The sequence below is a fragment of the Salvia miltiorrhiza genome, chromosome 5 (genome assembly GCF_028751815.1).
Source record: "Salvia miltiorrhiza cultivar Shanhuang (shh) chromosome 5, IMPLAD_Smil_shh, whole genome shotgun sequence".
Taxonomy (NCBI): domain Eukaryota; kingdom Viridiplantae; phylum Streptophyta; class Magnoliopsida; order Lamiales; family Lamiaceae; genus Salvia; species Salvia miltiorrhiza.
Genome location: NC_080391.1, coordinates 16,754,894 through 16,780,183, shown reverse-complemented (window position 1 = coordinate 16,780,183; position 25,290 = coordinate 16,754,894). Strand labels below are relative to the sequence as shown.

Sequence of the window (25,290 nt, the reverse complement as noted above, 5' to 3'; positions counted from 1 at the left end):
TTAAAATATACTCCGTATTTGTTTGGATTTGTATTAAAGGATTATAGCAAGGTTCATGTCAAGAAACTCAAGAAGATGAAGGCTGAAAGACTGAAAGCCTTGGTTTAAAAAATAAAAAAAAAGGTTAAAAGTGTAGTCATAAATATATACTCCCTGCATCCAAGAAATTTATGCCACATTGCTTTTAGCACAAATTTTAATAAAATGTGAGTAAAGTTAATAATAAAATAAGGGTCTCACTTTAAATGTGAGTGGAGTGGTGTAGACCTTACTACTAAAAATAGATGTGACATAGTATTTTTATAGACGGACGAAAAAGAAAATTGTTGCATACGGATGGAGTAATAAAATTTGGCACAAAAACTTGGGTACAATCGGGTGTACCGTACAACCGGGTTCACCCGCACCCAAAATAGTATTATTTATAAGGTTAGGGTCAGGATACGTGTTCAGATCAGGGTGCGGGTTAGAGTTTAAATGAAGGTGCAACCTAATCGTAAGGTACATCGATTGTATCCAAAACCACCTCCAAATACGGATATTATGGTTTTCATGTGAGAGTTATTTGTCATAACGTGGAATGTGGATCACCGCAATACACAAAACTTGTTAGTTTTCCTTGTGTTTTGATCATATTTCCGGAGATATAGGTGAATCTTGACAGAAAATTTACAACTACTTAGACTATAGTCTATAGACTTGACATGACTACTCTCTCTCTAAAGTAATAGGTGAAGACATGTCAATGATTTTGCAACTAGCTAACTTGCTTCACTGACATATAAGTTGTTACTGGAAGTGGGGGCCTAAGCCCTATGGGCTGCCCCGTAGACAATAATTCATAACTCACGAGAAAATCGTTTCATGAATTTTCTTATCAAATTTTCTATTTTAAAAATCCTTGATAAATCTTGTCATTACACCCTACTCCTCTATACACATTATCTCCTTTGTATATAGTTTGAACGGCACAAGACATCCTAAATCATTGATATTTCAACATTTAAAAAATATAATTGAAGCTGTGTGCAAAAATGAAACCATCAATTGCCTGGGTTGTCGGCAAAGAAACCAAAATAGTGATCGATAAACCAGTTCAACGACCGAACATTGATAACGAAGCAACTTGTTGACTTCTTGAATGATATCATATGTGGGCATGATTGTACCTCCATAGTTGTACCTTGTGGGACATCAATTTCGTGGAGATGCAGGATTCGGAGCATACGATGACGAGGACCCCTACGTGAGAGCTTTTACGCTTAACAAGTCGCTCTCAGCATCGCCAAAATGGCTTGCAGTTCTTGTCTGATTGATTTCGGTATTAATTAATTACTATAAGACTGGTGTAAATGCTGCTGGGATTTGTTTGGTCTCTATCCGACCTCAAGAGTTTTCTTTAGCTACCGCAGTCGTTACTCCAAGTAAAAAAATAGGCTCATAATTTAGATATAAGAATCCTATCAAGAAAATGAAATTTCAAAAGAAATCAAAATAGATGGGTTTATGTATCAAAGCTACAATGCTAACAATAAGTTTCGAATTTTCTTGGACAAAAGAAATGTGGATTAAGCAGAGTTTTTGCAGTATGTAGAAAGGCAACACAAAAATTACAGTGTAGTTCCCAAGTTAAAAATGGAGTTTCCAACTGCTATGTATCGGTTGGTTTAGCTGACTGACCTTTTTCAGCAGGTGGCGCGGTTTTTGGATCACCCTGAGCGCTCTCAGGTTGAGCTGGCACACAAGGCCTCCAGACCGTGTCTTTCCCGACATCCATCAACGCGATTCCCTTTGCAGCAAGATCACTCCTGATCTGATCACTTCTCGAAAACTCTTTGTTTTTCCGGGCTAGTGTTCTTTCCTCAATTGAATGCAGAATATCCTCTTCAGTCAACTCCGCCCTTTTCAGAGCCTTGTCTTTCAGTTGTTGCAAGACCTGAAGCCCGAGAAGATCAAAAAATTGCGTTAGAGCTGCCAAAATTACTGCTGTTAAGAAGGTTCACTAAGACGTACCTCAGCGTAAGTTGAATTGGAAAGTAACCCAAGAGAGTCCAGAACTTGCTTGATCTCTTTCTCTAGATCAATAAGCGACTTCACAATGGATAATTGTTGTTGCTTCTGCTGCTTCTTCTGAAGTAATCAAACGAACGAATTGTCAGAATTATCAGTTGCCAGCATGCTGGAAAGAAAAGAGGGGAGGTGAGTATCGGTGAAAAGCCCTGCCTTCAGTGAGTTTACACTCGTGTTGATATATCTGAATGCTTCTTGCAGGGTAGCATTTAGGATGGTGGGTGTGTGCAGATCATCAGCTAGTTTCGCCTCAAATTCATTATGCAGCTTACTGATGCATTCTTGGGCAGCAGGGCTGATACGGACTTTTGGATTGTTGACTCCAGAATCTTCTCTAAATGCTGACAATGCATCTTCACAATCTTGAAGTGTCTGTCGATAATGAAAATAACCCATATAATGCTAAGTAACAACACTGTACAAAACATAAAATCTCTGTCATTGTTGGCTTCAATGTTCATATATGCAGTGCTTAAGGTGAAAGACACAGAGAACTTACTATTTATGAAATAACAAAATATGAAATAAAGAATGCAAACATTCTCAAATTACTAAGATAGCTTATCCAGATAACACTAATACCAATCCCAGCCACTAATGGTTAGTTTTCGATCATCTGATGCATAAGAACATAGAACAAAACCGATGATGATGACCCAACAAAACCGAGAACAAACTAAGAATGTGAGTTGAAAACAGAACCGATAATTTGTAGGCCCCTAAAATATGTCCCGTGAAATGATTTTCACCTGATATATATAGAAAACAGCTTCAGAAGCAATTTCTATTTGTGATATGGAATAATTGACGGGAGATCGGTAGTGAGTTCCCAAGAGGAAGTGCCTCAATGCAAGAGGATGGTACAGCTTCGTAACCTGGGAAAGAATAATTGATTGAAGCACCACTGATCATCAAAACAAGGTTCAAAAGTATAAAGTAGAAGGAAACAAAGAACTCAAATATTTACCTCACGAATGGTGAAAAAGTTACCAACAGATTTAGACATTTTCTCATCATTTGCCGTAACAAAACCATTATGTATCCAGTAGTTAACTTTGCTCTCTGAGCAAGCAGCACAACTCTGAGCAATCTCATTTTCATGATGAGGAAAGATTAAATCCATTCCGCCGCCATGAATATCAAATGTATGTGTCAAGTAATGAGCACTCATGGCACTGCATTCAATGTGCCATCCTGGTCTTCCAGGACCCCAGGGGCTGTCCCATTGTGGCTCCCCAGGCTTTGCAGCCTACAACGAATACAAATATACTATTGAGGAATTCATAAGGCAAGTAATTCACCAGAAACCATTTCTAAAAGAAACAAAATTCTCACCTTCCACAAAGCAAAGTCGGCAGGATTTTTCTTCCTCGTATCTACAGCAACCCGTTCTCCAGCTCTATTATCTTCTAGCTTCCGTCCCGATAGACGACCATAATTTGGGAAATTATCAACAGAGAAGTAAACATCTCCATCAACAGCATAAGCACAACCATTGCTGATAATCTGCAAAATGGAGTGAGCAAGTAACAGAGAAATGTTAATGATGAACTATATAAGGACAAATAATAGAGCCATGTCAGGAAAATCTTTGAGCTGAAGTCCAAATAATCAGACTTCATGTATAATAGAAGAAGATCTAGCACAGGACATCAAAGCAGCCATATTTACATCTATAGTTTGCATCGACTTATGATATATAAATATTAAAAATGCATCTCTGATGAACAAACAAGAACGTGAAGACACAAACATCATAGAGGAATACATATTAGCATTTCGAACTAGAAAGATGATGACATCTACTAAGTACAAAAAATACAAGGAAAAAAAGGACCTTAGATATCATATCCTTGATTTGCTCCATATGATCAGTAACGCGTGGTTGGTTTGTAGGAAGAAGGCACTGAAGATCGGCCATGTCATTGAGAAATTCTTGGCAAAATCGCCCACTCAATGCTATTGGGTCTTCGCCAACCTCATTTGCTCGGCGAATAATCTGCAAATAAATCCTTTAGGCATCACTGTATACATTAATCCTATTAAATTGGGTATAGGCCCCCCCAACCACAGTGTAAGCAATATCAAAGCTTCATCTCTACTCTATTGCTTAATAACATACGCACAAAGTCATGCAGGTTTGGAAATGGAGGTAATAAACTCCTTATTTGCAAGGAAATCTCACCTTGTCATCAACATCAGTGAAATTCCGCACATAAGCAACATCATAGCCCAAATATTTGAGATATCTACAAAGTCCAGTTCAAATATTAAATAAATGTAACTCATAGATTGGATAACACTAATGCTGGACTATTTAGCAGCACCAAAATTTGATACGGAAATAGATAGTATAAGCAAGCATTCTATGCAAGTCAAACGAAGAAAGTATCTTTCCAGGACATCTTCTAGTCTTAGAAAAACAATGGAAGGGAATAAGTTGCACGTTATATTCTACGGCTAAGCCAAATACTAATAATTAAGCCCACATTAAACAGTCTGTCTTCATATATAGCTAATATAAAACCATAAAATGCAGCAAAAGCAAATGTTTTCCCAAGCCCAGAACCCAATTTTAGAAAATTTACAAATCCCAAATTTAAAATATATTAAACTCAAGTTCAAAATAATCAGTTCATACTTAGCCTGGAAACTCATAGTTTACATGTAATTATCAGTAGATAATTGCTGCCGGAGCATGAAAATTATATAGCAACAAATTCAAAGAAGCATAGCCTCATTACTATGTTACAAATCAATAACCCGACGTTTCATCCCAATTCCATGAATTTGACAAAGCTCAGCTCTCGTTCAGAATACACATTAAGTTACTAAGCACTGACTAGCAAAAAAACCCCAAGTAATTATTACAATAGCCTAACGATTACCTCCCACCCCTCGAATTCAAAACAAACGCTCAAAAAACACTTGATCCTCATCCAAAAATCATCTTCCATACTTATTCACTCTCTCTCTCTCTCTCTAAGAACACAAACTCTTTCTTGCACCAAAAAAGTAAACATGAATGAAATCGGGGAATCCGCAAACCTGTAGAGAACATCGAACGCAACGTAGGCGCGCGCGTGGCCGATGTGGCTGAGATCGTAAGAGGTGACGCCGCAAATATACATCCCCACTTTGCCCTCAACAATGGGCTTAAATACCTCCTTCTCCTTCGTCATACTGTTATACAATTGAAGCTCCGGCTTCTTCCCCTCCATTTTCTTAGTAATTGACAGAAAATGCCAATTGCTGATAGACCGCAGCTGTTGAATCTGAGGGCTTTGCTTTTGCTCTGGTGCAAATCGGAGTGCTCAGAAAACAAAACCTTACTGCGGTTTATGGAATTTCTGTTTACAGTATTTCGTATATATTTAGTACTATTTGACTGTAACCTTTTTCTTTATGAGTTAGTATAACACTAGTATTATACCCGTGCTTTGCACGGTCCAGTTATTAATACGTATTTATCATATATAATAGTAGCAATATATAATTTTTAATATATATTTAAGTGATATAAAACAAAATACAAAGTAAATAAATGAAAATGAAAATTTACATTACATAATACAAAATATGGAAACAAAAAAAACAAAAGACTTTCATATTATACAGTTAGATTATAAGATAGTACAACATAAACAGTCGCGGATCCAGCATTTGTTATTAGGAGTTACAAAATTTATTGAAGTACGACGTATGCAAATATCTACATGAGAGTTCGGGAGCGTATGCCCCCGAGCCAATTTTTTTGAGCATTCTGCCTGTTCGTATTTATATGTAAGTAGAACCTTAATGGGTTTAGAATTAGAATTAATCACTTAATTGTTTGCAATTTCATTAATTCAATAGCAAGTATATTAAAAGCATATAAAGACATACTTCTATGCATATTATTTTAGAAATTATTTTATCTTCTAAACATATAAACTAATTTCATTATTAATAGTTCGTAATTTACTTTATCGCGAGGATTGACTGAAATTCAATATTAAAGTTTATCTAATTAGCAACAAAAATAAGACGAAAATAACATAAACTTCAAACTAATAGAACAAATCACTGTAAATTGTTAAACTTAAATAACTAATATACTAACACACGCTAATATATTAGTAATAGCAAATACAATTAATTAGTAATAACTAATACAAAAAAAAAATGTTGATAATTTTTTGAATGCAAAGATTTTTTTATTGAAACTATTTGTACAATATTGATGATTTTTAAAATAATTTTATTTCTTTATAAATTATTTATAGACACTAATTAAAGTATTCTACCGCAAATCAACTACAAAATAAATATTATAATTAATAAATAATTAATCATTAAATAAGTTTTAATTCATTACCATTCGAATTTATTAAGTCTCAAATAGTTTCAATAAAAAAATATCAACCTTCAACAAATAATGTGTGTGTGTGTGTGTGTATACACAAAGTCTTGAAGTCAAAGTCTCTTTGCCCTAAAAAAATTGTATTCTTAAGTCCATAAATGCAAATGTAATCTCAACAGTCAATTTACTGTTAAAATAGTTCATGTGAGTAAGACAAAAGAATCTCATTTTTACGGTTGTAACCATCGAACGACGGTGCAATTACTATTGTCAAATGAAGCAGGAGAGGAGAGAAAGCGCGGTGGTGGTGCTATTGTCGCCGGTGAATGGCGATGGCGATGGCAAGAGGTATTTTTTCGGTAGAAAATTTGAGAAGTTTTTGAATAATTTTATGAGAAAAAATGAAAGATTTTATATACAATCTCGCCCATGAAGATTTACAAATATCTTCTTCGTGGATTGGAACAGTGAATACACCGTTCATAATTATTTATCTCACATTCATAATAAGACCAAACAATTGTTACCTTAATTGCAAATTGGCGAGAAAGCGTGTGCTTTAGTGTCTTTTTAGGAGTTTTGGCTATTCTCTCTTTAAGTATAAAAAAAATATATTGTATAATCCGTAGCTATATATATATATATATATATATATATATATATGTGTGTGTGTGTGTGTGTGTGTGTGTGTGTAAGATGGTGAAAATTACTAAAAAAATAATTTAGATGATAGTATATATATAAAAGAATTAACTTGGATGGTGAATAGGGATGTCAGTCCAGCTCGAAACCCATGAGCTAGCCCGATTAACCCGTCAATTCAAGAGGGTTAGGATTGAAAATTTTCAACCTGATAAAAATTAACACCCGATTAGCCCCTAATCGAATAGTCCGACACCCGGTAGGGTCGGTCCGACTAACCCGATGGGCTAGCCCGAAACCCGGATACTTAACATAGAATATTTATAATAAAAAATAAAAATGACAAAATATAATAAAGTCACATCATTTCACTTTTTTGTATTTTTGAGATGCATTGATTCTATGAGTTCAAATTATTGATGGATATTTTATTATTATTATTTGTTTTTTAAGTTGGAAACATTTTATTGTTACTAACTTATTTTATATGTTATGTAATCTCAACTTTTTTTCTTCAACATCTTATATTTTTGCATTTCATGCTTGCTATATAATTTAATCTTTGAATTCTATGTATATTTTATACATTATACATTATATCATTAAGAATAACAAAATAAAAAAGATTATTTTATTTTTACGCTTTTAACCCGATTAGCCCGATAGGTTAGCCCGAAACCCAAACGTTTAAGGTTAGGATTGAAAATTTATAATTCGACAAAATCCTCAGCCCGATTAGCCCACACCCGATTAACCCGAAATCCGATAGAGCTGCCCCGAAATCCGGTGATCTGGCCCGATTTTATTTTCACCATTGGTGAAAATAAAATCTCTCTCTCTATCTATGTGTGCGTGTGTGTGTGTGTATATTAGATTGAAAGTGTTAGTGTTAAATTAGTACATTAGTTTGCTCTTTTTTTATATAATTATACTCCCTCCATCTATAGAATATATTCTTATTCATTCTTTTGGACATAATTATACTAATTACAATCCTTCAAATTTTTACATATTTATACAATAGAATGAATGTTGTATCAACAACATATTAGATAGATATTATGTATATTAATTTTTATGGTGGTTTATGGATAAGGCTGGTAAAGCGGTTTCGGTAATCCGGTTAAAACTGTAATCGAACCGGGAAAATCGGTTATCGATTAATCGATAATCGGTTTTTATCGGTTCGGTTCGATTGCCGGTTATTATATTTCTAGTTAACCGGTTAATCGGTTTAGCCGATAGGTTAACCGGTTAAACCGATTAACCGATTTAATTTATTAAATCAATTAACAAATTTAAATTTTGTAGGGTTTTTCTTTCATTCAATTGCTGCCTCCTTCGGTCCTTCCTATCTGCCTTGCTTCCCTCCGGCCACCGGCGCCGCCCCGCACCGTACCGGACTGAACCGCCGCCCAGCCACGCGCCGGATGGCCCGTAACTTTGCTCTTTGTCACTTAGTAACTGCTCCGCCGCGCCCAGACCTGCAGCAGGCGCTCGCCGCCCCCACTCCCCAGCAGCAACAACCACCCCTCGCGGCCGTGCCAAAGGGCCGCCTCGGGTAAGTCTGTTGTCCTCTGTTATTGTATGTGTATCTGTATGAATCCGTATGTGTATGTGCGACGGGGATCTGTATATATATGTAATGGCTTTTAAAAAAAAAATCTCCATTTGAATACAAAAGAATAGGTAACAATCTCAATCTTCTTAATCCAATGCATTTTTCACAATATAAAACATACTATTCTCAAGTACAAAAATGGCTCTTTTTTGGAAGAAGAAAGATGCGATGCATTTAAGTTAGCATATTACCTGTTTGATAGAATTCCCCAAAAAGATCAAATGTCCAATTCTGGGATACTCAAGTAACGTTAGACGATTTGCGATGTAATTTGGAATGTGTTTGTTCGAACAAATTCAGAAATGTAGAATTAATCGGTTAATGCGGTTAACCGATTAACCAGTTCGGTTGCCGGTTAGGAAAATGTCCCTTATTCGGTTCCGTTTAATCGGTAAACCGGTTCAGTTTTAACTGAACCGGACCGATTACCAGCCCTGTTTATGGGGTTACTCCCTATCAAATTTCACTAAAATATTTAATATATTTAACGAAGCATGAGTACATATTTTATCATAATTAGTATTTGCTCCTGCAATATTAGTATCAAATAGAAACTCAAATATCATGACGCTAGTGTAGCACCCCGTGCGATGCACGGTATGTACATCTTTCAATATTATCATTCATTTTTTAACATTATTACTACCGTATTAAAAATATAACGACAACATTGTTTAATAATACACACAAATTTAAATATGCAATCAAAATATCATAATAATTAGAGACATGAACTATATATTATCCTTGCATAGAACAAAATTAACGTTATTTTTTAACATTAAAACTTGTAGCAACCTTGGATGTAATGAATTTAATTTTATATATTGTCCATTAATAGCATGTAATATTAAGTTATTGAATTTAAGGTATGGATTCAGTGAGAATGGCCAAATGTGCTAGAAATGATAAAGAATTTAAATTATCAGATATTTAAATCCTATAGTTGATATTAATTTATTCAATCAATTTATCGTGTAAAAAATTAATAAATAAGTTAGTAAAATATATGAATAATCCAATATAAATTAACTAATCACACACTTGTAATGCATGAATAATTGATCAACTTTGGGAGAAAACTTTACCATATTAACTAAATACTATATTCATGCATTACAAACAACCTATTTATATATTTATCTTGATTTAATAATTATTCTCATTTCTTACAAAAATGGTAATTCTCCAGATTAAATAATTAATTGAAGTGATATATATATATTGATTGATTGATGTTAAAAAAATCAAATTATATAAAGTAAACAAAATTGTAATCAAAATATTTTCACGTACTCCTCTTGCCAACTCACCATGTAAACTAAACAAAGTTATATTTTCATCAGAAAAGAAAACTTAAAAATATAATTTTCATTACAAACTTTGAATGTACTAATTTTATATTAAAATATAAAAGTATATTATATTAATTTTTAAAACAAAAACAAAAATGAGCGGAAAAAACTTATTAAGATTATATTATCCTTATTCGAACTTACTAATTCAAATGAGCCCAAACTATCACATGAAATATTATCCTTAATTTCACAAAAAAAAAAATTATACTGATTAAGATTTAATTTTTTTCGTTTATTAGTTTTTCGTTTTTAATTTTTTTATAGTACTATCATTTTTGTAGATCTATGAATATCATCTTAAAAGAAAAGTTTTTTTTTTTTTTTTTTTTTTTTTTGCAAATTAGCTTGTTTTTAAAATACTGAGTAAGGTCTTTATCTTTTTCCATATTAGTTTTTTCGTTTTTGAGTTATTTATTTATTTTTTGTATATATGGTATTATTTTGTTGGATCTATGGATATCTATACAAATGGGTTCTTAAAAGTAGTTGCTTTTGTTGTAGATTACTATGAATCTGCTATAAACTCTTCTTTCATCATCTTCGATAAAAAATTAGTAATCATATACTCTTTTGTAGACTTGTTCACTCAATCAATATTTGGTGAATCTGGCTTTTGAGATTTTGATTTCTGAATTTTTGAGATTTTGAAATACTCTGATTGATTCTGGATTTTTGAGATTTTGAAATATACTTTGGTCTCTTTTTTTTTACATATTCTTAAATATTGTTCTAGATTTTTGAAAAAATATACTTTCGTCATCTTTTTTACAGATTTATGTGTTTTTCAATTTCCATTTGCACTGTTTTTTTTTTTTTTTTTCTGTTTTTCTGCATTTGCATGTTAGATCTCAAGGATTTCAATTGATTCTTGGTATTTTCTTTTTTCTCCAGATAAAATGATGATACTTGAAAATTCGAAATTATTTTTTAGCAAATAGCCAAGCTAAGTGTATTATCGTTCCTCATACTTTTCCTTGACTACTAATCACAAGGCCGTAGCTGAAAATCCAGCTTCATTTCTCTTGCCAGTTAGAGTCGAACTGAAGCCAAAAAGTGGAATCAGGTAGCTTCAGGCCTTCAGCTTCATTTTTCAATACATACATATTGAGAAAAATACAAATGTTTGTATGTGTTTCTATCTTGAGCTTAATATCCTTATTTCTAAGGAATGATTCAAATGTGAAACAAAATTCGTTATTTCTGTGGCTTTTGCAGATTTGATAGGCAATACTTCCATGCTTCAGATCCAAGTCTTCATCTGCGGAATTCAGAAATACTATTAGTATCACACTTTGACATTATGTATAAAGTAGAAAAAGATGTTGTAATAATTGTTTAGTATTTGAGTTGTAATTGATCCTAATAGTGAATAGCAAAAAAAAACTAAACAAAATAAAAATGAGAGTACCACATAGATACATAAAAACAATAATATAGAGAGGGAGAGAGAATAAAAACCATAAAATAGAGAGAGAGAGAAAGAGAGAGAGAGAGTTTGCAGACTGAAGTTTGGTCTGAAATTATTTCATATTTATAGGCTAAGTGTTTGGCAAATTGGCTCCAAGATTAGCTGTTTTTAAAAGTCCAACTATTATTAATCATCATCCAATACATAAAAAAAAATTAAATTTAACAAATTAGGTCACCTTTAATTTTATAATTTTGGCATTTATAAAACAAAATTAATAGCCCACACTTCATATTAAAATTTTGGGTTCTTAAAAGTTCAAATTTCAAATTATAAAAGTATTAAAAGTTCATACTTAATTAGCCCAAAATCTAAAGCTCAAATAAAAAAAATTAATTAAACTCAATAATCAAAAACAAAATTAAAAATAAATATAATAATCATTATAAAATGAAAAATAGGTCTACCTCTAATATCAACTCTTTTTCATCTTTACTAAAACCTCTTAACTTAATATAAATAATGAAGTAAATATTAGTAATAATAAAAAGACTATATCTCTTTATTACAGACATCACACGCAAAGCGGTTTACTATTGAAAAAGTGACTATATCTCTTTATTGAAAATTAGTAATAATAAAAATAAATATAATAATCATTATAAAATGAAAAAGAGACTATATCTCTTTATTACAAACAGAGAGAGATTACAGACATCACACGCAAAGCGCCGCCTTCAGTGCTTCACCTCTAATCCCTATTTCTTCCTATTCTCACGCTACCAGCTCAGCTCGTCTGCAATCTCTCTCTGTTTTCCGCCGCTCGTCGCCCCCTCCGGCCCACGCCGCTCGCCTCGAAATCTCTACAGCAGCAGCCTGCGCCGTGCTCCGCCTCACTGTGCAGCCTCGCCGCCGCCTCTGCCCTCACTCAGCCAGACGGTTGTGGCGAAGAATCGCCGCCTTCTCTTTCCTTCCCTGCTCCGACCAACCGCAGCCGCCGCCTTCTTCTCCTGCGTACAGTAACGCCGTGCATTTTCACAACCCAATAGTGTTTAGTTCAATAAATAAAATGCTAAAGTCAATAGTGTTTATAATAACTTTGGGCCCATAATAATACTAAAATTAAAGAAAATGAGGGCCCAACTAAAATGAAATGAAATGAGATGGCATAAAAACAAATAAAACCTTAATATCCCTAACTTGCATTTCTTCCCAGTCTTAGCGCCGCTTCTTCATCTTTTCCATTCTTCTTCAGTTTTTTTCGTGATTCTTCTTCTTCATTAGTGTTGCAAACTCATTTGCGCTGCAGTCACCTCTAAATTCCCTATGCTTTCGCTCTCATTCTCTGTCTCGTCAGCAACCTCTCTAAGTCTTCCGCCGGTCGTCGTCCGCCTCCTCTTGTTGCCGTCGCCCATTTGGCTTCACCTCGGAAACTCCTCAGCAGCAGCCTGCGTCTACCTTGCCCCGCTCCGTCTCAGTGCGCAAGCTCAGCATTTGTCGTCGCCTCGCCTTCTCCGACCTCGGCGCGTCCGCCTAGCCAGTCCGCACAAGTAAACTCGAGAAAGAGTTTACATAGAGAAGATCTTTTCCAGACTTTGTGGTGTAGTTTCCAAATCATCTGGTATTTATAGACTAAATTCATAGTAAATTGGCTCCAAGATATGGTGAATTTGAATTTTGAATTTGAATTTAGGCTCCAATTATTGGAGCAAAAATTGCACATCTTAGCAATGTTCAGCAGATAAAACAAACAAAATTACCCTCTGGATAAATTGATGTGTGCAATGGCGGGATCACATTCCCCCAAGTTTCTATGCTTTAATATATGTATAGATTTCCAAAATATTTATTCTTAAATATTTTGAAGATCTTTATCCAATCTTCATTTTCGGCATTTTACTTGTAATAAATTGTGTTCTCACTTTACTTTCCAGTTTTAATCGAGGCTGAATAATTTATAAAATTTGATTTGATTATTCAATTGGATTATATATATATTCTCTTTGAAAATAATTTGATTTATAAATTAATAAATCACAAATATACGATTTTCGTTATATGACTCAATTTTTTGTCTTTTAATTTAAGGGGTATATTAGTTCAAGACTTTAATAGATTTCTGTAGACTTTTAAAGTCTGGGTGTATTAGTTCAAGACTAAAAGTCAATGAAAATCTGACTGTATTCGTTCAAGACTTTTAAAAGTCTATAAAAATCTGAGTGTATTCGTTCAAGACTTTTAAAAGTCTATGAAAATCTGGGTGTATTCGTTAATTTATGGACTTTAAAGAATCAATGACTTTCATGGATTTCGTTGAAAAAATAGGCATGAACAAATTCGAACACAAACCACGAGAATTCACAAATCCGACAAAATCCTGCGCTTGCTGGGTGCCAACGCGGCCAAGAAGCCAGCGGCCGCTGGACCCTAGCGCTCGTGGCCAATGATTCCAGCGATTGCTGGGGTGGCGCTGCCGCTGAATGTGACATTATTTCTTATTGAAGTCAATATGAGAATCATACAAACTAATCAAGGGATTTCACAAATATTTGTAAAAGCCAAAAATGAAAAATCGTAAGACTGATGTCTTGAATTTCCAAGTAAATAATTTCAATATTTTAATATAAACTATCAATTGTGATGATGAAATATTCTTGACCACGAAAACTTGTTTTTAGTTTGTAATTTCACGTGGGTTCTGATATTTTGTTCTCTGCCTTATGTATTATTTTGATTTCCTTTGATTTATATAATCTAATATCACTAAGACAAAATAAAAGATAAGATTCTTTCAAGTAAAACCAACGCTCGATGATCTTTTGATTCAACGCTCGCTGATCTTTTGTTTTCCAGCGCTCGCTGGAACCCAGCGCTCGCTGGGTATCCAGCGCTCATGGGCCCCTAGCGGCCGCTGGAAGTGGGTCTAGCGCTCGTTCAATTCCCGCGCTCGCTGGGTTTGTGGATTTCAAGTCCGAAAATATCACACCAAATTCTTGTTAATTCATTAAAAATCTGACCAAGAATTCATTCAAAATCATGAAGAATCCGTGAGGATTCTATAGACTTTTAAAATCCACGGACTTTTAAAATCTACATAAATCTTGAACTAATACACCCTCCTAAGACATGACTCGATTTAGTTTGTGTGAGGTGGCAATTCCATGTGTGTGTCGGGTTTCACGGGTGTGTAGCCCAAGCCCCGTCCAATTGGTGTATGATAATCTCAATCGAGTGAAGAATTTATATAAATCACCTCAATTCACATTTGATTTTTTTATAAGGTTTCATTAAAATAAAATTTATACAAGAAGAAACTCTTGTTCTTCAAATTAAAAATATATATTTAATTAACGAAATGATTTAGACTAATACAATTTGAATTGCTCCAAACGAGATGATTCTTGGAACCCAATTAAATGATGATACTCACAAGTTAAATTTATTCTGTCCAACTTCAAATGAGATGATTCTTGGAACCCAATTATAATATTTGAAGCTAATAATACATAAAAGTTTGTCAAGATTTTTCAAGTTCCATACAAAATGATGTTTACAAGTTTGTTATGATATTAGAAGCTCCAAATCATACAGTCTCACAAGTCAAATTTGATTTTTAAACCTCCAAATAGTGATGCTAAAAAAATTGACGCATAAAAGTTCATTTTTTGTATTTTAAGGTGTAGACGAGATGATGCTCAAAAGTCTGGTGTTCAAACATTAGATGTCGTCTTCCGGGTTTTTGATGATGATATGATCCTATATAGGGCTGGGAATCGGGTCGGGTTCGGGTACCCTACCCGAAAAAATCGGGTACCCGAACCCGAAAATACCCTAAACCCACTACCCGACCCCGACCCCGATTTTCTAACACCCTAAATACCCGAACCCGAACCCGATTTTTTCGGGTATCGGGTACCCAATACCCGATTTTTTCGGGTCGGGTAATCGGGTACCCGATACCCGATCTCGAAATTCCCAGCCCTAATCCTATAGGGTGGTTCAGACGAGATGATGCTCAAATGAAATAAAATCTTCAATATTGACATTTTTCCAAAATATTATTAAATAAAAATTTATATAAAAAGAATATTTATTATTCTAACAAAAGGTTAACATTTAATTGAAGAATATGATTCAGATTAATATAATTTCAACTATATTACCTTAAATTAAATAAATTAAAAAATAATTTATATATAAATAATTATTTATACAAAAATAATATTCCTCCATCCCCCAAAATTATGCATGGAAGTTTGTAGTAATGATAGTGGAGAAAGGGTCGCACATTGAAAATATTGTTAAACAGATTATGAATAAATAGTGTAAGTTAAAAAGGTAAAATTGCAAGAATTATATATTAGATAGTGTCTAAAAATTAAATAGGGTATGCATAATTTTGGGATCGTACCAAAAATGAGAAGTATGCACAATTTTAGATAATGGAGGGAGTAATAATTTAAAATAATTTCTTATCGAATTTCGATAGGGTTACGCACTAATCTCAGCTAAAACAAGAAACAGTTGAAATCTCAGGAACGTAAATTCTCAAAATATCTTATACGGAGTACTACTTTCCAATTTTGACCCTTAATTTTTTTTGAAGTTATCAATTTTTTGAATAAATAAATAAATTTAAAGACACTAACCTTATTAGTGTCCAATTTTGACCCTGTTTGATTGGTTCCCAAGCAAAAAAACCCTTGTACTAAAAGAGAAAATAAAATAGAATTTTTTTTTGAGAGGGGAAAAATAAATAAAATAAAATTAAGAAGCAAAAATTCCAAATGTCCGCGTTAGGGTTATAATTCCAGGTCATACACTAGCTTAAATATTGAGTATTGACTGACTGTTGAATCCCCCATTATATAATTTCATTGCTAATTGAGAGAAGTTACAGTTGAGCTGAAGCAATGGTAGGGAAAAACGCGACTGAAAGCGGCGGCGACGAGGCACTGGATTTGTTTCTGAAGATTGGGCTTGATGAAAGGACGGCGAAGAACACCGTCGCTAACAATAAGGTCACGGCGAATCTCACCGCCGTCATTCACGAGGTGTGTTTGTTTTGTGGAATTGCGATTTTCTGCGATTATGTTGGGCGGAGTTTGAATTTCTGTGTTATTTTGTGTTTGTGCATGTCGGTTTTGTGATATTTAGTTGAAGTTTTCTCCATTTTGTTAAAATTAAAAATTCTGTAGTAATTGCAAGGGATAGGGAAGTTCATTGGTTGTGTGATATGTTTTGGATTGTGTTTGTGTATTTTGAAGGTGATCGATCGAGTGTTGTTTTATTTTGCATGTGGTATTTTCCCGTCTTTCTTTTTATTGGATGTAAGTTGGGAGATTTTTATTCTGTGGTGATTAGGAAATGGAGATAAGGCCTAGTTTCGTCGGTTCTGTTTTCTTATATTTTTCATGATTCCTTTTTTCAATTCCGTTATGTGGATTTTAACGGTTTGATTTTGCTAAAATATCATTGTAAGTTCTCTTACAAGTTAGTTTGTTTATAAGTTCACCTCTATATATGGTGTCGCAGGCAGCTGTGACTGATGGATGTGATCGGACAGTTGGAAATCTACTTTACACGGTAAGAACATTATGAGTATTGAAAAATATCTTTAACTTGTTTGCATTTCAATTTTCCAGAACCTGGTTGTGGACCTCAATTTCTTTACTGAGATGGGTATTCAAATATGAAACGATATGATACCATTTATTGGCAGGTTGCTACAAAGTTCCCTACAAATGCGCTTGCACATCGGCCTACATTGCTTAAACATATTACTTCATCAAAGGTATGAAGCTCATATATCTTATATATTTTCATGAGAGGTTGAAGCTTGAATAGTTACTTTTCAGTATGCCAGTAGTTAATTAATGTTTCTTACTGCTACAGATTAAAACTCCTGCCCAATTGGAAGCTGCCTTTTTATTTCTTACTACTATTGCATCTGACAACTTGAAGATTGATGAATTTGATGCTGCTTGTGGTGTTGGTATGATGCAAAATTATATTTCATTGTATTTGTAATAATATTTAAATTTAATTAGACTTGGATTTCGGGCTATATGATCTTCCTAAAAGAAGATTCTGTACCATCAGATTTTTGCCTCCTTAATTATTTTGAGATTCTAGCTATTATGTTAAATGTGTTAACATTTTCTGTATCCATCTGGATCATTATGGTTTTGAGTGTGATTTTTCTATATTCTATTTGTTTAATAACAATTCTATTAATACGTCTAATCCTAGAAATTGAATCCTGTGTTGTGTAGGCATTGAGGTTTCTGAGGAAGATATTGAACATGCTGCAGATGAGATTTTTGAAGAGAATAAAGCTGTTATTTTGGAGCAGCGCTATCGAACAAATGGTTGGTTATTCCATATTTCAGAGTGGACTTAATTCATGTGATATACGCTATTAGAATAATATGGCCTTATATATGATGCATATTTGTTGCTTAAGTAGTACTGGAACTTTGTACTTGAACAGTTGAACTGATATAGGCTTTGTTAGTCAGCATGATGATTATATTTTACGGAACTGGCTTATATGGGCATTTCCTGGTTAGTTGACTTTGTGATTAATAAGGCTTGTATTACAGTATTAGCAACATCACATTCTATGTACAGAACAAGTAGTAAAATGAGGTGCTGATGTACTTATCAATATCAATTATATCTTGCACTGTGCATGAACAGTTTTCACCTGGCCGGCTGGCCCATCTTGCATGCTAGTAATTCTATTGAAAAACTTGTCTATTTAGGCTCTATTTATACTATTATGATGGTTGTTTGTGTATTAATCAATGATACTTACAGTTGGTGAACTATTTGCTCATGTGAGAAAGAAACAGCCATGGGCAGATCCAAAGGTTGTTAAGGTAATATTGACACCTGCTAGAGTTCTCCAGAAATTAGCAAAACAACATTAACATTTATATTTCCCGACTGTTTTGTTTATTTTTCTGACCTGCGAACTTCTGCCACCAGAAAATCATTGATACCAAATTATATGCTCTGCTTGGCGAAAGAACAGCTGCAGACAATGAAAAGCCAGTAAAAAAGAAAAAAGAGAAGCCTGTTAAAGCAGAGGTGAATCTTTTTAATATATGTACACTTCACTATGGAATGAACTTTTGGTTCTTCTAAATAGCTGCAGTTCTTACAATGCATTTTTTTGTCTCATGTCTTATTGCTAGAATTATATAGCATTCAGCAGAGTAAAATTATACTCCCTCCGTTCCCCAAATAACTCCCTTTCCATTTTGGGACACTACCCCACCACTAATAATATTCCATTTATTCTTACTTTTCAACTTCTCATCACTCCCAATACTAATTATATCACCTTTTCACCACTTTCAATACTAATCATAACACATCTTCACCACTTTCAATACACTCAACAATTTCAACTTAATTTAGGGGACGGAGGAAGTAATTAGTTTGATATGATAGTAATTATTCAAATTGTAGTATATGACATTCGGTTTCTTTTTCTTGTCTTCGGTGTGACCAGGAAAAAGCAGTTGTTGAAGAGACAGCTCCTGAAAAACCAACTGAGGAAGATATCAATCCATTTTTAATATTTCCTTCACCTGATCAGAACTTTAAGGTAGTGATATCTGAATTTTCGATCTTCTTGAGTATGAGTTGCTTGGGTCTCTTTTGGTGAGCTTATCTTTAAGGGGAAAATTTAAATTTTGGATGATGCTAAAAGTGGATTTGATTGATTGTTGCTTTTCTGAAGGTGGTGGAAAATGTATAGAATATTGCACTACTCACTGTTTTAACTCAGTGATAAGTTTGACCTTAATTTACTCCACTTTTGCCTTTCCTAATGACTTATTTTGATGATATTGTCGCCCTATTTTGTTGGTCTTTAGGTACATACTGAAATATATTTCAGTGATCGTCCGGTGCTTAGAGCTTGCAATTCAAAGGAAATACTGGACAAACATTTGAAGGTTACAGGTGGAAAAGTATATACACGCTTCCCTCCTGAGCCAAATGGGTATCTACATATAGGTCATGCCAAGGTAATAATTTGGCCGATGTAGCATCTCTGGTTGTCTTTATTTTGGAATTTCTCTCCATTCTTATCTGTTAAGGAATTGTATAGGCTATGTTTGTGGACTTTGGCCTAGCAAAAGAGCGAGGTGGAGGCTGCTACCTCAGGTCAGGAGTGCTTCTATACTAATTGTATTAGTTGAACATATTTCATGTTGCACAGGAAGATTTAACTCCTCTTGGAGTTGGTAGTGCCTTCACGACGTTAAAAATTTGGATATGGCATACGCATATTAGTTGGATTTGTAACTAATTACCACATTGACCCCTTTGGTATGCTCATCCACTGTGGAAGGGCATTGGCAAAAGGGTGCTCAGACATACTATACTTTAAGAAGATTTTAGCTTCACCACATCCAAGTTCTCATTTATATGCTCAGTTTATTTAGCATTTTACTTTTCCTTAGATATTAAATCTGGAGAAATCTAAAGAACTCAACAATGAAAGTATGACCAGTTCATGGTCTGCATTTTTTCTATTATAACAGTCTGAACAATAGTTTTGGTGGTCAAGAATCAGCAGTCTCTGGTTACCTTATAAGATGTTACATTATAAATGTCACGATTGAACATTTCTTGTCTTCTAACCACTATTTTGATACATAGATTTGATGACACCAATCCAGAAGCTGAAAAAAAGGAATATATTGATCATATTGAAGAGATTGTTGGATGGATGGGCTGGAAACCATTTAAGGTATAATTCTGTACCCAAATGGTTGACACTCACTCATGTGGACATCTTCTAATGTGTTTGAAAATTTCAGATCACCTACACTAGTGATTATTTCCAAGAGCTCTATGAATTAGCAGTGGAGCTGATACAGCGTGGTCATGCTTATGTTGATCACCAGGTGGGTGTTTGTTAGAGCACTCGCATAATTTTCCATCTCTAGATCCTAACGGAATCTTTTGTTCAGTTATCTAATATTGCCTTTATCAACCTATTTGGAATTAGGAAATATGTGCTTCTAAAGTTGAAATATTGAATTATTTTTATGTTGATTATATCTTGCTTTATGTGTGACAGTGGTGACAACAATTCTCTTTGTTGTTTGTTGCAGACACCTGATGAGGTAAAAGAGTACAGGGAAAAGAAGATGAACAGTCCTTGGAGGGATAGACCAATTGAAGAATCTCTGAAGTTGTTTGATGACATGAAGAAGGGGTTGCTTGAGGAAGGAAAAGCAACGTTAAGAATGAAGCAGGACATGCAGAGTGATAATTGCAATATGTATGATCTAATTGCTTATCGTATCAAGGTAAGTGTCTTGACATGAACCTCTTGTTGGGGTTGAACTTGCAAAGGAATGCTAATGGGCTCTTACTTTCCACTGTTCAGTTCACACCTCATCCCCATGCAGGAGATAAATGGTGCATCTATCCGAGTTATGATTATGCTCATTGCATTGTTGATTCTCTTGAAAACATAACACATTCAGTAAGTAACTTTGCGTGTGGAATTATTTTCCATAGACTTTCCTGTTTTTTTTTGTACAATCATTTAATACTCAATGCTTGCACACTAAATATATGGATGCTAGCCTTCTCTACTTTTACTGGTTTTTCTTGCTGTCTGTCTCATAAAACAAGAGCTTCATTTTCCTTATTCCTTTTATCAGCATTTTGATTGCTATATATATCTCATGATAATTGTTGTGCTTTTTCCTGAATGTTTTGGTCAATCTTTTCATGCAGCTTTGCACACTTGAGTTTGAGACACGACGTGCCTCATACTACTGGCTATTGGATGCACTGGGTCTCTACCAACCTTATGTATGGGAATATTCTCGATTGAATATTACCAATACAGTGATGTCGAAGCGCAAGGTGTGTTGAAGCATGGAAACGCTGTGAGTGTGGGTAGTTCAATTTCTTAATTGGATCTGATCCTCTCTGGCATGCTCTTGCAGTTAAATCGACTTGTGACAGAAAAGTGGGTTGACGGTTGGGATGATCCTCGCCTTATGACTCTGGCTGGATTGAGACGTAGAGGTGTAACTTCAACTTCAATAAATGCTTTCGTCCGAGGAATTGGAATTACTAGAAGGTTGAATGTCTGTTAATTGTATCCCATAAATTTGCTTCTCCCTGTGCTTTAATGATTGTTAAACAAAAATATGGGTTCTGCAGTGACAATAGTTTGATACGTCTGAACCGCCTAGAGTACCATATAAGGGAGGAACTGAACAAAACAGCATCTCGAACCATGGTTGTGCTAAACCCATTGAAGGTGTGTATCTTCCCAGTTTATATTTCTGTTGTGTCTAGAAATCATTATTGGTTCTTTCGTTGTGAGTTTTGCTTGCGGGAACATGACGTTTTATCTACCTTTTTCTATATTCCAGGTAGTAATTACAAACATGGATGCTGCTGTAATGGATCTCGATGCCAAGAAATGGCCAGATGCTCCTGCAGATGATGCATCCTCTTTTTATAAGGTATGCTTGGCTTGGTGTTTCATGTACTGCTTCAGACCTCCAACCTGCTTCTTTATTAACTTAATATATTTATACATCACTAATTCAGAGTAGTCTGCCTAATATCATTCTCTGTTACTTCTTTGTGTAATTGCATATGTTTACATGTTATTGATATTTGCTGGCAGCAGTTTGATGTTTATTCTTGCTCATTTTATTCAGGTCCCTTTCTCTAAGGTTGTTTACATTGAACAATCTGATTTTCGTTTGAAAGATTCTAAAGATTACTATGGACTCGCTCCTGGGAAATCTGTCCTTCTTAGGTGCCTGTTTTTGCAGTTACTAAGTTTCTCCGTAGCTTATAATTTTCAGATGGCACTGAAATATGCTTCTCCATAACATAGGTATGCATTTCCTATAAAGTGCACAGAAGTGATTTTAGGCGACGACAATGAGACCGTGCACGAGATTCGTGCTGAGTACGATCCATCTAAGAAAAGTAAACCAAAGGTAAGGTTTTCAAATAATTGTGATGAATATGAAGGAAAATTTAGATTCTTGAAAATTCTCAAATTACTATGATAATCTGTTCTTCAGGGCGTTCTGCACTGGGTTTCAGAATCATCACCAGGAGTTAATCCTCTCAAGGTGGAAGTTAGATTATTTGACAAACTGTTCAATTCTGAGGTGGGGACTTCTTTGTTTGAGTCAAATTTTCACTCTGTTTAAGTTTCATAGCAGCGCATTGTACATATTCACTGTTGTTTGGTAATGTGATCAGAATCCTGCGGAACTTGATGACTGGTTGAGCGATTTGAATCCGCACTCAAAAGTTGTTATAACAGATGCATATGCAGTGCCTTCTCTCAGGAGTGCTGCAGTTGGAGACAGTTTTCAGTTTGAAAGACTTGGTACGTACCTCAATCCTTCTTAGTGACGTGTGGGTATAATAATCACTGCTGATTGGAGACAATTTTCAGTTTGAAAGAATTGCTCCAAAATTATATTTGTTTCATCTCGAAAAGAAAACAATGAAATGAAATCCACCCCAATGATATGAAATAGAAACTTGGAACAGAAAAAAATATGGAAGCATTTAACGTGGAAGAAAATCTAGGGACTTTAACAATAATTACAAAAATTTATGAGCCTAATCACAGGAATATTACATAAATACAATTGTTAGCTATCCAACCTAAATTTTTCTGTATGAATCATTAGTGGTGTAATTGGTACGTACCTCAAGTTTGGTTTGTTTATTATTGAATCAAATCCTAAATTTTATTTTACTGAATACTTCGAGGCTCGCGAGCTTAATGGAGCCTAAACGAACTTTCTAAATTTATAATTATATTCAAAATATTTATTATTTTCTTTCGAGAATAAATTATTTCATTCATATAACTTAATATATTAGTAATTATTTTCTTATAACAAATAGAGTTTATTAATGGCCGTATAAAATTATTACTATAGTGTATAAATATAACTTGTTCCCGGTAATAATTTCTATTTTCAAGTTTAACTCACTTAATGAACTTGTTCATGAGCTAACAAGTTGAATACTACCAAGCTTAAGCTTGGTTCGTTTATTTATCGAGCTTCACTAAACAAGTTTTTTTCGAACCGGGCTGCAAATAGTTTGGTTTGTTTACACCCCTACAGTTGAGTCATTTTGTTTCACTCTTTTGACAGGCTACTTTGTTGTTGACCCGGACTCTTCGCCTGAGAAGCTTGTGTTTAACCGGACTGTAACATTGCGAGACACTTATGGCAAGCAAGGGAAGTGAATTTGGAAGGCCAAGGGTAGACGGGCTGTATAAGCAAATACTGTATACAAACACGATTACAATACATCGTCTGATATAGTAAAAAGCAACTTTTCTGTAGTTCAAATTTGACCATAGTGAGGCTGTGTCATTTATATTCCGAATGGTAAATGGTAGTGTGTTTTTTTACTATAACTGTAGTTTATAATTCAGTTGGTAAACATCTTATCGTTGATGATTTTCACCTAAGCATTTGTTCTTGAGTTGGTTAGACTGCGTCCACATAATGTTGTTTCTGTTGCCAAAAGTATTTAAAACTGCTTTAAGCATGAACGTAGACTATGTAGATGCATAAATGTGACTAAGAGTCAGAAGTAAGCTGCTTTAGACAATTATAGATTCTTGTTGCCTTGAGGCATAAAATTGTGTCCCAATAAGTGCATATAACTATTAGGGGGCGTTTTGGAGACACAAATTTGTGTTCGACTGGTAGAATATTAGAAATCTGTCTCTAACGACATTAATTAATTTATTCTAATTTTTTAGACATTTAATTGCGATTTAGTACCTGTAAGATAAACTATTAGGTGGTCTTAGTCTAACTAGTTTATAAGGAAACGTTGTCTTATCATAGATCGCTTAAGTTTGATAGGACACTTGTATGTATCCTAATTTACATATAATTACATGTTTTGTTGTAACTCCAATCTTTTTAATGCCGTACAATATGATTCTATATAGTTCTTTATTATTTTCTATCGTATAATATCATTATATTAGTCATTTTAAGATTGAGATTATATTAGTAATTTTAAGAATTATGTTGTCTAAATTATTTAAGGAACCAATATTTTAATAATGAGCAACAAACATATTAATAGTAGAATGTGTTGATATATAAGCTAAGTTGGAATAAATTTTCAATTATCAGAATCCCTTTTCTTTTCAAAGTGCAATGACGTAAATCAAGTTATCTTTTTGATTGAAAGGGGTGGATTCCTCTCGTAACCATTTGGAATTTATTGGGATTCCAAATTCAAAGTTTTGGTTTTAATAGTTTAAAATGCATAAGATAAATATCACTTTGTGTCTCAACATATTAGTGTTTTAACGAATATGTCCTATCAAATGAATAAGTGAATAGAAATATCCAACGTATCAACTTTTCTTATTTTTATTCTGAGAATTTTTTCTGGCATTGAGACTGTAAATTCAAACTTTTCTTATTTTTCTCTTATACTGATGTTTTAAGAGAATAACTTTTTGGAGGCATTTTTTGTCAAATCAAAATAGATAATGTAGAGAGTAATTTTTTGTGACACATTGTGTAATTTATAAGTTATGTTAAAGATATTTGTAATGTGTTGGGTGTCCCAAAATAAAATGAGACGGCGCAAATTGACAAGTGAGATGTTTCAAATGGGATAGAAAAAGTATTTAGCTATCAAAGATTGCAGATTCTTTATATCTCAGTAGCTCATAGAATAAAAATATCAGGACCTGTTTTGATTGTATGTAGAGTTTTAGACTCTCAACGGGGGACGAGGTAGAATAATATCCCCTATTTAAAGGGCAGATTTTTTAAAT

The 25,290-nt window shown here is 34.0% G+C and overlaps 2 protein-coding genes and 1 long non-coding RNA gene across 3 annotated transcripts; 2 read left to right on the top strand and 1 right to left on the bottom strand.

Moving 5' to 3' along the window:
• Positions 1-1,444: 1,444 nt before the first annotated feature.
• On the bottom strand, positions 1,445-5,480 carry LOC130986405 (cysteine--tRNA ligase 2, cytoplasmic-like). The gene is made up of 9 exons (XM_057909801.1): positions 5,119-5,480; positions 4,256-4,319; positions 3,908-4,069; positions 3,406-3,576; positions 3,038-3,319; positions 2,820-2,945; positions 2,224-2,442; positions 2,014-2,130; positions 1,445-1,936 (listed from the first exon to the last, which is right to left on the bottom strand). The coding sequence occupies exons 1-9, from the start codon at positions 5,289-5,291 to the stop codon at positions 1,652-1,654; spliced, it is 1,599 nt and encodes a 532-aa protein (XP_057765784.1). The 5' UTR covers positions 5,292-5,480; the 3' UTR covers positions 1,445-1,651.
• A 2,883-nt stretch (positions 5,481-8,363) lies between these two features.
• Positions 8,364-11,432, top strand: LOC130986406 (uncharacterized). The gene is made up of 3 exons (XR_009089262.1): positions 8,364-8,615; positions 10,925-11,096; positions 11,249-11,432. It is a non-coding gene; the product is annotated as an uncharacterized LOC130986406 (long non-coding RNA).
• A 4,742-nt stretch (positions 11,433-16,174) lies between these two features.
• Positions 16,175-23,975, top strand: LOC130986404 (glutamine--tRNA ligase). Its single transcript, XM_057909800.1, has 23 exons — positions 16,175-16,495; positions 16,977-17,027; positions 17,164-17,235; positions 17,337-17,436; positions 17,717-17,812; positions 18,264-18,325; positions 18,435-18,536; positions 18,964-19,059; positions 19,331-19,483; positions 19,567-19,622; positions 20,121-20,211; positions 20,282-20,368; positions 20,579-20,776; positions 20,857-20,955; positions 21,213-21,344; positions 21,428-21,564; positions 21,648-21,747; positions 21,863-21,955; positions 22,157-22,257; positions 22,339-22,444; positions 22,532-22,621; positions 22,716-22,845; positions 23,630-23,975. Exons 1-23 carry the CDS (start codon positions 16,355-16,357, stop codon positions 23,722-23,724), a joined length of 2,388 nt encoding a protein of 795 aa, XP_057765783.1. The 5' UTR covers positions 16,175-16,354; the 3' UTR covers positions 23,725-23,975.
• Positions 23,976-25,290: the final 1,315 nt, after the last annotated feature.

Excerpts from the sequence above, each read along its gene's own strand:
- LOC130986404 (XM_057909800.1), top strand. The coding sequence starts at position 16,355 with ATGGTAGGGAAAAACGCGACTGAAAGCGGCGGCGACGAGGCACTGGAT. Across the intron at positions 18,537-18,963 it reads AGAAGCCTGTTAAAGCAGAG|GAAAAAGCAGTTGTTGAAGA; the intron begins GTGAATCTTTTT and ends CGGTGTGACCAG. Across the intron at positions 22,622-22,715 it reads ACAAACTGTTCAATTCTGAG|AATCCTGCGGAACTTGATGA; the intron begins GTGGGGACTTCT and ends TAATGTGATCAG.
- LOC130986405 (XM_057909801.1), bottom strand. The coding sequence starts at position 5,291 with ATGGAGGGGAAGAAGCCGGAGCTTCAATTGTATAACAGTATGACGAAG. Across the intron at positions 4,070-4,255 it reads TCACTGATGTTGATGACAAG|ATTATTCGCCGAGCAAATGA; the intron begins GTGAGATTTCCT and ends ATTTATTTGCAG. Across the intron at positions 3,577-3,907 it reads TCAAGGATATGATATCTAAG|ATTATCAGCAATGGTTGTGC; the intron begins GTCCTTTTTTTC and ends TCCATTTTGCAG.